The sequence below is a fragment of the Amphiprion ocellaris genome, chromosome 24 (assembly GCF_022539595.1).
Source record: "Amphiprion ocellaris isolate individual 3 ecotype Okinawa chromosome 24, ASM2253959v1, whole genome shotgun sequence".
Classification (NCBI taxonomy): domain Eukaryota; kingdom Metazoa; phylum Chordata; class Actinopteri; family Pomacentridae; genus Amphiprion; species Amphiprion ocellaris.
This window is the reverse complement of record NC_072789.1, coordinates 3,284,975-3,300,063: the sequence shown is the minus strand read 5'-3', so window position 1 is coordinate 3,300,063 and position 15,089 is coordinate 3,284,975. Positions and strand designations below refer to the sequence as shown.

At 38.4% G+C, this 15,089-nt stretch overlaps 1 protein-coding gene across 6 annotated transcripts; it reads left to right on the top strand.

Moving 5' to 3' along the window:
* Positions 1 to 1,287: 1,287 nt before the first annotated feature.
* Positions 1,288 to 15,031, top strand: rcbtb1 (regulator of chromosome condensation (RCC1) and BTB (POZ) domain containing protein 1). Of its 6 annotated transcripts, XM_055008245.1 has the most exons (14): positions 1,333 to 1,440; positions 1,548 to 1,577; positions 3,879 to 4,173; positions 5,359 to 5,509; positions 5,998 to 6,164; positions 7,240 to 7,398; positions 7,920 to 8,027; positions 8,195 to 8,337; positions 8,625 to 8,691; positions 9,211 to 9,337; positions 9,448 to 9,574; positions 10,442 to 10,593; positions 10,676 to 10,806; positions 12,522 to 15,031. In XM_055008245.1, exons 2-14 carry the CDS (start codon positions 1,561 to 1,563, stop codon positions 12,660 to 12,662), a joined length of 1,785 nt encoding a protein of 594 aa, XP_054864220.1. In that variant the 5' UTR covers positions 1,333 to 1,440; positions 1,548 to 1,560; the 3' UTR covers positions 12,663 to 15,031. The 6 variants fall into 6 exon arrangements, with proteins under 6 accessions (XP_054864223.1, XP_054864225.1, XP_054864220.1 ...); XM_055008248.1 differs by lacking the exon at positions 1,548 to 1,577 and having other exon boundaries at positions 1,288 to 1,440; XM_055008249.1 differs by lacking the exon at positions 1,548 to 1,577 and having other exon boundaries at positions 1,395 to 1,440; positions 3,882 to 4,173.
* Positions 15,032 to 15,089: the final 58 nt, after the last annotated feature.

Here is a 15,089-nt window from a genome sequence, read left to right as displayed (position 1 = left end):
CTGAGAGACTGAGGTCTGATTGGTAGCGTTCCACCTGCTCCTGAACCAGCTGATCAGGGTGATGTGAAACACCTGGCACAGCAATTACTCCAAGGAACACCTAAAAAGGAAAAAGAGGAGGAGAGAGAGAGCACACTATCTGGCAGCTGCCAGCCTGACAAAGAAAAATAAAAATATTTTAAGTATATGGTGTAATAAATGAAATAAATATAAAACATAATAAATAATGCTGACGAAACTCACACTGGTTTTGCTGTTCATGTTTTTGGTACAATGCATCTTTTTTCTAAATTGTCCTTACTAGACTTGGCCTTAATTAAAAATAAATGAATAGATACAATTTAAAAAGTGTTTTTTTCTTCTGTCTGAAGAGATCAGGCTTGCAGAATCAGTAACTCCTTTTCAGTCACTTCTTAAAACCCACTTTTAGAGATTTCCTTATATGTGAAGTTTAATTAGTTTTAGTATTTTATTCTGTATTGTGTCCTGTTTACTTTAGATGTTTTCTCTTGTTTTATATTAATTTTAGCTGCTTGGTTCTTTGGTGTGATGTTGTCTCTCTAAGTCTTTAATTCTCTATTTTTAAAATTTTATATATATTATATATTCATTTAATTTATTGTCATTTTACTGTCTATTTTAATTGACTGCTCTGACTTGTCTCCTGTAGCTTGCTGGGTTGTCTCTGTGTTTGCATATTTTAATTATTAATTATTATTATTATTTCCAATCTTTCAGAATTTCATATTTAACCCTCCTGTTGTCCTCATTTACAGGCACCAAAAAGTATTGTTTCCTTGTCTGAAAAAAATCCAGAAATTGAGCCAAAAAACCCCCCAAATTTCAGAAAATTTGTGAAAACTTCAGGAAGAAGATTCCAATAATTCTTTAAAAGTTTCCCTTACAAGTTTTATTTTTTTTAAAAAATCCCCCAAATTTGGCAAGAATATTCTTGTAAATATTTTCCAAAAATGAGTAAAAATCTTCCAAAAAATCCTAAAAATATCTAAATTGATTCCATATATATCAGTAAAACTTCTATTTTCTTTTAGAACATTGAGGAAAAAAATCAACCAAAATCCACCAAATTTCGCTGGATTTTGGTTGAATTTTTTTTGTGAATGTTCTTAAGAAACATTTTTAACATTTGTTTTTTCCACCCAAAAATTTTCATAGATTTCCCAAAAATGTTGAAAATGTGGACATCAGATGTTCCACTGTGAAAATACATTTTTTCCCCCCACATTTTCAAACTTAAAACGGGTCAATTTTGACCCGCAGGACAACACGAGGGTTAAACATTTCTGAATGTAGTTCCACTGATGACCAGAGGGGCAGCGCTGCGTCTCCATCGAGTTTAATCTGCTGAAAAAAAGGGAGACGAAGAAGAAGAAGAATCGCCTCCACTGTTGACAACACCGGGAGAACGATTTTATTCCGGTAGTTTTACACTATTAGCTCCTGTATTGTGTAGATATGTTTTCGTATACTCGTAGTGCTGTTGTAACGAAATGCTGTCGCTGTCTGTGTGTCTTGTCTCTCCTCAGTTGACTCGTTGTTATGGAGCGATGCTTTAGGTAGGGAGAAAGCTTCTTTGCGAGGCTACTAGCCGACCCGTTTACTGTAAGCTTCACCAGCAGTTAGCATGCCGAGGTGATAAACTAGACTGACTTAAATTTAAAAAGAAATTTTGCTTGGTTGAAATAGGGGGCTTTGAATTAGAAGACGCTCTTTTATCCCGCTGGTAATGCCCATGTGTTTTGGCTAGCTGTGATGGAGAGGAGGCGACGCCAAACTCCACTCAAAAATTGAGGAATTTGAAAGTTGCCTTGCTCGTCCGCTAAAGCACATATCTGTTGATACAAGGCTCACTGGCTTTAGGTTTCTATTTAACATCCATAGTTAAGTTTATATCACTTTATGTTACTGAATTTATAATTCGGCTGCTAAATGAGTCATTAACAGTCATCTATAAGTGAATGTAAGTTAAAATTGTCCCTGCTTTTGTCCATTGATGTGTCCAGCCAAGCACATGAAGCATATAGCCTTGCACTAATACTGCAGATTATTTTTGCTGCATGCCATGCTTTATTTCCACCAGATTGCAATGACTTAAACCAGATATGCCCTGTTTAACTCAGAGCTGAAGAAAGATAGGTTCTTCAAGACATTTCTGGTTCACAAGCATAGATTATGATGCAGAGTGTTGTTTTGCATGTAATTATGAATGCGTCTCTGTTTATGTGTGCGTGAGTTTGTATTTCTTTGGTTTTCTTCAAGAAGACTTCAAAAAAGGAAGAAAAAGGCTAAACAGTTAATTAAAATATGAGCAAAATGACAATCACAGGAGCTGCAGTTTTTCATAAAGGTAAAATGTGTCACAAAATGGTGATATAAATGAAGTATTGTGGTGCTGCAGAGATGCCCCGGCCTACAGATGCTTGTTTGGTACAGACTGCAGCAAAAACCTCATCATTTTTATATATTTTTTTCAGTCCAGAAGAAATGGAAAAATGGCAACTCATATTACGGTTGCAATGTGTTAAAAAGAATCCATATCGTTCAGCCCAATTGCCCACGACAGGGGTGTCAAACATGTGGCCCCTGGGCCAAAACCGGCCCTCCAGAGGGTCCAATCCAGTTCGCAGGACGACTTTGTAAAGTGTAAAAATTATAGAGAAGACATTAGCTGCAATTAGTAAACTAGTGAAACTATAAATTTAAAATAATTTCTAGACCATGACAAGTTGCTTTGATCATAAAGTAAGATACTAGATTGGTCATTGTTCTTTTGTGTCTTGTTTTTGTAATATTTTATCTTGTTTTTGTTGGGGGTTTTTTGCCTGACTTTTGACGTCTGTCCCACGTTTTGTTGTTTTGTGTTTCCCTTGTGTCATTTGTGTCATTTCTTGTCTGTTTTTTTTTCGCTTTGTAACTTTTTTGTCCAATTTTTTGTCCAATTTTTTTGTTTTGTTTCTTGTTGTTTGTCTAATTTTTTGTGGTTTTGGTTCTCCTTTTTGTCATTTTGTCTGTCCTTTTTGACTCACTTGTGTTTTTTGTCTTATTTTTTTCATTTTGCCTTTCGCTTTATTTTTTTGTTGTGTATCATTTTTGTCATTTTGTGTTTTTTGTCTTGCTTATGTTGTCTACTTTTTTTGTTGTTTTGTTTCTCACTTTTGTCATTTCTTGTCTCATTTTTGTTGTTTTGTGTTTCCTTTTTGTGTGGCTTGTGTCTTTTCTCTTGTCTTTTTGTCGCTTTGTAATGTTTTTGTAGAATTTTTTGTCTCTTTCTTGTTTTGTTTCTTGTCATTTGTCAATTTTTTTTGTCATTTTGTGTCTCATCTTTACAGTGTTTTGTCTGTTTGTCTCATTTTTGTTGTTTCTTGTCTTTTTTTGTCTGACTATTGTCGTTTTGATCATAAAATATTATCAGTCAATTCCAGATACCTATGACTGAATGTTTTTTTCCTTTGTAGACCCTGTGATCTGTAAGTTGTAATGTGTAAATGATCAACTGAAGCATAATATTGTTGAAATTGAATTGACTTATTTTGCTTAAGAAATTTCAGGATGTTCAAAATGTTTTGTAAAAAGATAATTCCTTAAATATGAACATTGTCAGAATCTACCTTTTTGCGCTAAAACAAAGAGAAACAAATGGAATTGTTGTTTTTTTATTATAGGTTTTGTTGTGGTTTTACTGGTCCGGTCCACTGGAGATCAAATTGGGCAGAATGTGGAACCTGAACTAGAATGAGTTTGACACCCCTGGTCTATTGGAATGTCTTTTCAAAAGTATAACTGCTAAAACAGCCCAGATTATGTGTAGCATATCCTTTCCTTTGTATATTTACTCTGAACTACCTCTCATCTACCAGCAGTATCAGCAGGGATGGTTCTCCTTGTTCCCCACCTCCACCAGCATCGCCTCCTCCTCATGTCCTCCCTTCCCCTCGTCATCCCCCTCCTGTGCCCCCCTCCTCTCCGCCATCGTCCCTGACTCCTCCTCCTCCCCCCCGACGAGGGAAGCCGAGTTTCGCCGGAGCCATGGTGGACGTCAGTAAATGGCCTCTGTTCTCGCTGCTGAGCTCTGAGGAACTGGCGGCGATCCGACAGGCCTGCGTGTTCGGCACGTCTGCTAATGAAGCCATCTACATCACACATGCAAATGAGGTGAGGAGTGTCCCTATTTATTTGATTTTAAAGTATTATCATTTCTTTAAGATCAGTTTGACTCTCTGGGTTTTATCTTGTAATGCAGATGTACTTTAATTAGTCATTTTACTCCATAAACTGCATTTTTCCGTGCTGTAAAGACTTGAATAAGAGCCCTGAATGAGCGAATTTACCATGTTGCATGCTGTATGCGGTTTTGAAAATGCTTTGTTGAAAAAATGTGAATTTGTTTTGTATTTTTGTTTGAATTTGGTCCTAAATCTGACGGTATATCATGCATGTAGTTTATTCAGCTGGTAGATTCCAGCTTAACCCTCCTGTTGTCCTCATTTACGGGCACCAAAAAATACCGTTTCCTTGTCTGAAAAAAATCCAAAAATTCAGCAAAAAAATTCCCCAAATTTCAGAAAATTTGCAAAACCTTCAGGAAGAAAATTTCAATAATTCCTTTAAAGTTTCCCTTAAAAGTTTTATTTAAAAAAAAAAAAAAAAAAATCCCCCAAATTTGTCATGAAAATTCTTTGAAATATTTTCAAAAAATGAGTAAAAATCTTCCAAAAAAATCCTAAAAATATCTAAAATGATTCCATATATATCAGTAAAACTTCTAATATTTTCTTTAACAGCATTCACATAAAAATCAACCAAAATCCAGAGAATTTTGCTGGATTTTGGTTGATTTTTTTTGTGAATGTTCTGAAGAAATATTTTTAACATTTCTTTTTTTCCACCAAAACATGTTCAAAGATTTCCCAAAAATGTTGAAAATGTGGACATCAGAAGTTTCACTGTGAAAATATTTTTTTTCCCACATTTTCAAACTTTAAAACGGGTCAATTTTGACCCACAGACGACACAAGGGTTCAACAATAGCCAGATTTTTTCAATAGGTTGCATACAGGACATCCTGTGTTGTTTTTATTATCCTTTTGACTGGAATTTCAGCACGCCAGAGCCGGCCACTATCAAAACACATACAGATTTACACAAGTCTGTTGTTATGTCTGCTATGTCTTGTTATTGATGTTTGTATTTATTGTGTGGAATGCAGTGCTTTGTTTTATTTCTATGTTCATGACAGTTTTATTTGTTGCATATCTACTATTAATAACTGAAGAAAATACAGAATGAATAAGAAAAAATATTCAAATGTAGGTTGAGTCCAGTGTTTTTGTTTCCCAGGTGTTTGTGTTTGGGTTGAACTGCAGCAGCTGCCTCGGTACAGGAGACAGTCTGAGCACGATTGTGCCAAAGAAGCTGGACTTCCTGCAAGGGAAGAAGGTCGTCAGCCTCAGCTATGGCAGCGGACCACATGTCTTACTGGCTACAGACGGTAGGTTTTACTTCATTTGTTTATTACAAAACGACACCTGAAACATATGTCACCATTTGATGCACCTTTCCAGATGACAGACTAGTGAAAACATACAGAAATATACAGAAAAAAAGCAGAAAACTTGCAATGAATGTGACTCACAAAGACAACAGGACATAGTATGACCATCAGTTAGTACAAAACTGAGCAGCTTTTAGTAGACTGCAGCACCTCACATTGTCAGTCAGCCTATTCCATTGATTTGTGGCTGTTAGAGGAAAGCTGACTGCCAGAATGCATTTTTGCACTTCACAAAATTGTCCCGTGGGCCAGACTGGACCCTCTGGGGGGCCGGTTTTGGCCTGTGGGCCGCATGTTTGACCCCTGACCTCGATGAACAGTGGTGTTTTTGTTCTGTTTCTGTGCTGAACACGTTTACAGCAGTTTCTACATTTTAATAGAAGACATTTTAAACACATTTCCTGTGTTGTGTTGATTTTCCGCAGATGGACAACTGTTTGCTTGGGGACACAACGGCTACAGCCAGCTGGGGAACGGGATGACCAACCAGGGACTGTCCCCGCTGCTGATCACGTCCAACCTGCAGAACAAGAAAGTGAAGGAGGTGGCTTGTGGCTCGCATCACTCCATGGCTCTCACTCATGACGGAGAGGTTGGTGTTTTTTTTCTCAATTATACTCTTGAAATATCATAACATAGTAAAAACTGATGGATACGGTTGAAGTAATTCATGTATGGTTCGTTCTTTGGTTTCAAAATAAGATCTAAAAAAACCCGCAATAAACCATTTTTTTTGTTTTTCAGTTTTTAAAACCTAAATGTAGAAATGTATTATTTAACTAATGAAAAACCACAATGTTGGATTTTTGCTCTAGCTTTTTAAACCCAAAATACGGCTGTTGTTTTAATTTGTTGCAACACCGGAAGTGCCGGAAGTCGCCGAAGAAGAACAGTTTTGAGCTGGTCTGGACCGCAAACACATATCAAGTATGGCTGTCTTCGAGCCTTTTTCCAATTTCATTCGCGACCTCTTTGAGAGTGGAAAAACCCACGCAGAAATCAGCAACACTTTGCGTCGCCATGGAGTTCCACATTGCTCTGTAATGAGTGTCAGGAGGTTCTGCATGGAGAACAATTTGATTTCTGTTTCCACCGGTAGCTTCCAAACGATGCGCCAAAGGGAAAAGGCTAAACCTTAAAATTGGTAAAAATGCAGCGTTTTTTTCTATATCTACTTTTCATTTTTCAAGTTTAATTTTTAAACGAAAAAATGAAAAAACAAAACGATTATTTTTTCTCATTTTATTTTGAAATGGAAAAACTAAAGAACGAACCATACACAGATTTGAAGTGGTTGCCAAAAAAAGGGGTTTGGAAGGCTGGAAATGAATATATAAATAGAAAAATTAGAAATTAGACGTTATGTTTGCCATAAAATTTGAGCAGCATGTGACCCGTTTGTTTGTATTCCATGTTTAGTCTTAGCTGGGTCACTGGGATAACCTGACCATCCACCTCACGCCCTGCTAGTGACACTCTAAGCTGCTTATTTTTAACCCAGTGTCATTAAGGCTAATTAGGTTGTGTGTGCAGCTCGAGTGAAAACTACACACACTGTAAATATTCCTGTTTGCATCCCTCATTTGTGAAAATGTGTTTATAAATGAAACATTTTTGCAACCTGTCACTCTCGCTGTCCTTTCTCACACTACAACTTCCTCCTCCAGGTGTTTGCGTGGGGCTATAATAACTGTGGACAGATTGGTTCAGGCTCCACAGCCAATCAGCCCCACCCCAGGAAGGTCACCGGGAGCCTGCAGGGCAAGACTGCCGTCGGCATCACATGTGGACAGACCTCCTCCATGGCTCTGGCCAACAACGGAGAGGTAAAGATGGAATGAAATCTAAGGCTGAAACCATTCCTCGAGTTATTTTACCGATCAATGCAGCTGACAATAAAACGATCAAACATGCAGGTCTGACACTGTCTCACAATAAAGGAAATCACCTTAATTTGTGGCCAAATCAAAGTGAAACTAAAGTTACTGATTAATTATTGTCTGTAATAAATACTAGTAAACTGATCAGGTTTCTTATTTGTGTTCTATCAGCTGCAGTTTAAACGGACCAAACATAAAAACAGATCACCAACTAAATACATGAGTTTCAGTTGAATATCCCTGTACTGTACTATATATTTACAATACCCCTGTACTATACTATATATGTACAGTACACCTGCTGTAGTACGCATGCCAAGTGTGGAATCAAATTACACGATTAATTGGCAGAAAAATCGCTAAAATCCTTGATTACTACAATAATCGATACCTGCAGCCCTGATGAAATCTTTCATGTGAGGAAACTGAACATGATGCAGTGAAGGGGGTGTTGTGTTGCTGTTCAGGTTTACGGCTGGGGCTACAATGGGAATGGGCAGCTGGGTATCGGTAACAATGGGAACCAGCTGACACCCTGTCGCCTCACTGCACTCCAAGGGCTGTGTGTTCATCAGGTGAGACGCTCATGAACCGAATGTGATGCTGAGTGTTACTGTTATTGAATAATACCAGTCATTACTAAGGTTAAACGTACTTGTCCTTACTCATCTGAATCATTCAGTGTGATGCATTGTTGTTTACCTGCGTTGCCAGTAGCACCTAAATTCCTCTGTGCTTTCAGATTGCGTCGGGCTACGGACACTGCCTGGCGCTAACAGATGAAGGGCTGCTGTATGCCTGGGGAGCAAACACTTACGGTCAATTGGGAAATGGCAACAAGAGCAATCACCTAAGCCCTGTGCAAATCATGGCTGATAAAGAGAGGTAAACGGGAGAGGGAGGGAGGTCAGGGGTTTGTCTTTGGAGACAGGAGAGTTTCTCCCTCATCCTGTTAAGATTTCCTGTTTCCTTTCTTTGTTTCCTCCCTCTGTACGTCAACTTCCCCTCCTGCTCTTAAGTAGTTCTTCCCCTTCATAAACAATGATTATAGGTCAAATCCTGCCACAGCACAAGTGTGTCTCCTTTCTCTGACACAACACTGTCAAGGTTTTGCACTGGCTATAAAAAACAACACTTAAATTCCCATATGTTGCCTTGTCTGTCATTCACAGCAGGATTGTGGAGGTCGCAGCATGCCATTCAACACATACTTCAGCAGCAAAGACGCAAAGCGGGCAGGTATGTGTGCAATTACATGTCTGTGATGTCGCCAAGTGTTCGAATTTAAACATCAATCAGATAAAAACAGGATTCAAATGCCCCTGAACCTGATGCTTCTCAGATGGAAGACAGCAAACCTTCTAGATGACAAAAGGGGACCGGAACACACTGGTTATTTAACAGCTTTTATTGTTGCAGACAGACAAACATTTTGACACTACGATATCTTCTTTACAGTCAAAGTGGACAGAAACATGAAGAAATTCAGATTTTGGCCTGGGATGTTAACCCTTAGGTGCATGAGTGATTGGACCCTACGCTCTTCCATAAGTGGTTCAAAAATGACCCGTATAAGAATCAATGTGTTTTTCTGCCATTTTTGTCATTTTGGTTAAGAATAATCATTTATTTTTGTTGTTTGTATTATATTTTTGTCCCCACAAGAAAAAAAATCATGTTAGAAATGTGTTTATTTTTCAATTTATAACAGATTTTGAACATTCTGTTGTGATAACAGTGAAAATGCTCATCCTCCAGGTGTACATGTGGGGTCAGTGTCGGGGCCAAGCCATCGTCCTGCCACACCTCACACACTTCGCCAACACAGACGACGTCTTCGCCTGCTTCGCTACGCCCTCGGTCATGTGGCGTCTCATGTCCATGGGTGAGAGAAAGTGTCGGTCCTCAGTAGTAGAGTAGCACATTATCACTGCAACTATTCTGTTGGATTTAGAATTTAAGGTGAACGCTGAACTGCTTTCTCTTTCATGCTAGAGCATGACGACTTCATGACGGTTGCCGAGTCTCTGAGAAAAGAGTTCGACAGTCCAGAAACAGCCGACCTCAAGTTCAGCGTTGACGGCAAATGCATCCATGTTCATAAAGCTGTGCTGAAGATCAGGTGTCTCATATTTATGTCACCTTAACGAACAAGTTATCATGATAAATTATTGAAACACATTTAAAGCAATGTATCATTGAAATTTTTCAGCACATTTAAGAACAACTGTTGATACCTTATTTACATATGTTCTTTTTATGCAAAACTCTTTTTACTGAAGAAACTTGGCGTCTCAGATGTTAAAGGAAGGTTTGGTTTCTTTGAATTGGGGTTGTAGCCAGTTTATTACTAATGGTGTTGAAAGGCTAATTGATGATTAGAAAACCCTTGTGCAGTTATGTTAGCACATGGATAAAAGTGAGTTTTCATGGAAAACATGGAATTGCCTAGATGACTCCAAACGTTTGTACAGTGGTGTATATTGTACAGATTGTACTTGAGTGGAAAAATACCGATATAGGACATATTCTAGTATATGTAGAAAAACAGATATTGTGCCGGGTATGGACCAAAGCAGCCGTAGACCAACAACTCCTGTGTTAAAACGGTAAAATTATAGTTTTTGAAGAGCGCATAAAGCCATTGAAAAGTTTCAGTTTCACATCAGGAAGTCCGATTACGAGGTAAACTGGTAAAAATGATCTAAATATAGCATACACTTAAACCAATAGAATCTATTGTGTTATTTTCATTGTTTCATTGCTGTCCATGTCTGCCGCAGTTCTTCCTGTATGCTGTGTCTCATCACACAAAGCTGCCCTCGAATTTTATTCCCAAAAATGATTTGAAATTGGCAAAAGTTAGATTTAAAACACAAACCATCATGTCCATTTGATCAACAGCTGTCTTGACAGCATTTCAGCCACATTTCAGCCATCAATACTCAGCCCTGAGCACATTGTAACAACGACCTTTTCTCACGATTAGGTGTGAACATTTCCGTTCGATGTTCCGCTCCCAGTGGACGGAGGACCAGCAGGACGTCATAGAGATCGGCCAGTTCTCGTACCCCGTCTACAGATCCTTCCTGCAGTTTCTCTACACGGACGCTGTTGACCTGCCGCCTGAGGATGCCATCGGTTAGACACTGAATTCTCTTATTTGTTGAGGAAATGTGGAGCTGCGTGTTTCGACAATCTGAATGTTTGTGTGTTGCTGCAGGCCTGTTAGACTTGGCTACCTCCTACTGTGAAAACCGCCTGAAACGTCTGTGTCAGCAGATCATCATGAGAGGAATCACCGTGGAAAACGCCTTCACCCTGCTGTCTGCTGCCATACGATACGACGCAGAGGTACCAACACTAAACACAGACGTACTGCACAGCTTGGCCAGGGTGTAATAGTTAATTTTTTGTCCTACTTTTACAGATTTATCCTATTATCTCTGACTATATTGTGCAATAGCAGCCAAGTCCACTCTTAAAGTGATTAAGGAGCTGCATAAATGGAAACTAATGTGTCTAATCTAACACAGTATGTGAAATATGCAGCCATTTTAAGCTCTGCATGATATATTTCCTCACTGCATAAAGATCTACAACCAGCCCTGATATAATATTCTATCTTTGCAATGCTCTAATAAGCAGGAACCTTCACAGATTCGTCACATTTGTTCTTATCTTTGCTTGACGGCAGAACGTATAAGGTGACCTCTAGTGTACAAACAGTGAACTACATGAACCACATTATTTTCACTTCTACTTCTGTTGTATGTACACTCCTGATTAAAATCTGAAAACCAACAGAAAAATTGCAAGAAATTGCATTTTGCTCTGGTGGATCTTAAGAAGGTTCAAAATGCAAAAAGAAGGAATGGGAGTGAGAGAGAAAAAAAATAACTGAGTGAGCAATTTATTGAAAATAACAATTAATTAATTTTTTGTTTTTTAAGCCCTTCCCTCCCAGATGCCGTCTGATGGTTACTGGGCTGCAGTCAGCACCATTAAGGGCCTTGAACTGGGTCGAGGATTGTCTTGTCTTGACGGACAGCCAATTGGATCCTCTGGCTCAGCGCTGATGAAGTTTGTTTGGTTCTACCACTTGACTTTATTGTTCCATAACCCTCAGGATCTTTTAAGAAATTCAAAATGGCTGTCTCATGGTGCTTTTCCACTAGCACCTACTCGGCTCTACTCGGTTCGGCTTAGGTCGTTTTCCATTATAATTGAGTACCACCTCATCGTGGGTGGAGTTGTCATAGCACGGCGACTCTGCCACGGAGTTAGCGTTAATGGCTAACTAGCTAGCTTATTGTCTGCATACAGGAGACAACAGCGTTACTTTCAAAATATACTTGTTTGTTTGAAGTGAACTTAACACCAATGGGATAATCAATGTAAAAGTTCACTCTCTGAGTCGCTCTCGCGTGTCGTCACTCCCCGTCCAATCAGTGACCTGCACTCTGTAGACGTCACGTTATCGGCTCGACTCAGCTCGCTTGGAACCCCTGCCGAGTAGGTACTAAAATAGTGTCTGATACCAGGTACTATGTCCTAATGTAAAACCTCACAAACCGAGCCGAGTCGAGCCGAGTAGGTGCGGGTGGAAAAGCGCCGTTACTACGTCCAACCCCAGCAGTGATGGCACGTTTCAAGAGGCTTTGTTTATGCAGCTCAACAATCCTACCACCTTCAAAGACAGAAAGCTTTATTGCCATCAGGAGGTCATGACAGTGTGAATACCTGACAGGAAATGGCACAGAATCAAAATTTTTGTGCAGATTTTTGCTTTTAAAGGCTGTGTGATCTAAAACTTTTGACCTGCATGTTTGAGTTTAAATGCCGTTTCCAATAAATTACCTGCTCCATTTTTTTCCCTCTCACTCCCATTTCTTCTTTTTGCATTTTGAAGCTCTACTGAGAACCTTCTTAAGAACCGCCAAAGCTGGTATTCAGACTTTGACTGGGAGTATATGCTGCTGCAACATTCTATTCTCTACAGAGCTAACTTTCATTTAACTATATTATCTTCTAATCCTGTTTGGTTTTATTTGTGTTTATTTTTCCAGGACCTGGAAGAGTTTTGTTTCAGGTTTTGTGTAAACCATCTGACTCAGGTGACTCAGACCGGAGCCTTCTGGCAGGTAGATGGCGCTATGCTGAAGGAATTCATCAGCAGAGCGAGCCGTTGCGGAGCCTTTAAGAACTGACTGGTACTCTCACATTCCTAGAATTTATAAAGTGTATTCTGACCAAGTGGATGTAGTTGTGAGAATGCTCCACTGCTCCGTAAGTATCACCTTTGATCGCATTCCTGTTCACGGCAAAAGAGGAGACCCTTTCTTGAAACGTGTGTATTTCCAAAGGCACATAACAGCATCATTATGGTAATGTTGAACTGGAATTTAATCTGCGTCATCTGTGGATCCAAAATCAGCACTTTGGCCATTTCCTGTGGAGTCACTTAAACTCATGTCGCCTTTTTCTGCAAAATTGTGTTCTTTTCATGCTTTATGTGTACTTGAATGTTTTGTTTTTGTTGGCCGGTGCTGATATTCATCCTTAACTTTTTGGAAATGTTTGTGTAAAAGACCAAAGACCTGGAGGGAATCGGCAGATTTGTCTTTGTAAGGGCACTAAAAGAGATGTTATGTTGAACTGTCTGAGAAAACAGACTTGTACCACTAAACCAGGGGTGTCAAACTCATTTTAGTTCAGGTTCCACATTCAGCCCAATTTAATCTCAAGTAGGCCGGACCAATAAAATCACAGCATAATCACCTATAAATAACTGCAACTCCAAATGTTTCCTTTGTTTTAGTGCAAAAAAATACATTCTGGCGATGTTCACATTTAAGGAATTATTTTTTTACAAAACATTATGAATAACCTGGAATTTCTGAAGAAAAAAAATCTGTTTCAGCAGCATTATTCCTCAGTTTATCATTTAACACATTACAACTTTCAGATCACAAAGTGTCTACAAAGGAACAAAACATTTAGTCACAGCTATCTGGAACTGAATGATATAGTGTTTTACTTTATGATCAAGATGACAAAAGTCAGACAAAAAAAAAGACAAAAAACGAGACAAAATGGCAAAAATGAGACAAATGATCAAAACAACTTGTCACACACAAATTTTACAAATTTACAATATGCAGTTAATGTCTTTTTTGTAATTTTTCCACTTTACAAAGTCGTCCCACAGACCGTATTGGACCCTCTGGTGGGCAGGTTTTAGTCCACGGGCCACATGTTTGACACCCCTGCACTAAACTGAAACATGTTTGAGTTACATCTGCATTTTCCAGGCAAAAGTAGCTGAATTTTTGAAACTGTTGAGTCGAATAGAGAATGTCTGTCCCAGTTAAAAGTGTCATAACATACAGCTGATCCAGAGCCTGCTGTGGGGTCACTACGGGTCACTTTCTGTTCTCTTCTCTTGCATTCCCTTCGTTGTGGGACTTCAGAGCTATTATAGGATGTATGTTTTCATTTTTTTTTTTATACTTAAATCTGCTTTGTTTTGGTATGTTTATTGCTCTATGGCACTTTAAGAAACAACAGCTGCTTCTTACTTTTCAGTGAAACTAGTAGCTCAAATCCTATTAGACCCCTTGGACAGAGAACACTAGAAGTTACAGAATGTTACACAAGCAGTGAACATTTGAGGCACTGTTGAGTCATTAGTTGTGTTTTCCTTCAATTGCAAGCGTAAAAGGTGTAACCTACATATACAGTAAGGCTTAAAAATACCTTTAATTTCCCTACTTATTATTGCTTTGATCTTTCTTATACGTTTTGTAATTGTTTCAGGGCTGAACTAATAGTAACAAATTGGCAAAGTAGTTGACTTAGTAAGAAGATTTCTAAATAGCTCATTCATCATTCATCCGATTTTTCTTTAAATATAATAAAAATGCACTCACTGAAACTGCACAAGACATTGCAAGTTAAAGCAATATAAATGCTCTGAAAAATAGGTGAGATTTATTATTATTTTTTGTTAATTTTCTGTTTACTTGGGCTGATTCTGTTGGGTGTAGTACAAAAATATTTCATTGACCAAAGATGGTTGAGATTGGTTTCTGTTTCCCCGGTTAAGTTTCTGTTTCCTGATGCACTCTGATGGTTGTTACGCAATCCGTATTCGACTAAAGCGCGACATCTGTTTATTCTAAAAGCACAGTTTCATTCAGGTTAATTTGAGATGCATTGAGGTTAGTTTACTGAGGAATGAGGTTTATAGTTCTCATTTTGTATGAGAAATGTCATGCAAACTGTCAAGTTAAGATTGTTTTTGCTCACTGATAAATATATACATATATATATTTTTGTTATGCTTTCTTAAGCTTTTATTTACTTAGGAGCACGTTTATGAAGCTGATAGGCGTTAAATTCAGCATATAGGACTACAGCGTTGGGATTTGTATGACTGTTATTTTGCGGTTATGTACGGTGATGTTTTTACTTTGATCGGTTATGTTTTGATATGTTTATGTAAGGAAATCATGGTCTGTTTATTATAGAACATGTATGCGCAGTCTGTGAAGGAAATAAATAAGTTCTAGATCTATTTTGCTGACATTTGATTGATGTTTTGCACAAAGTAGTCCTGCCTACATTTATCGTTA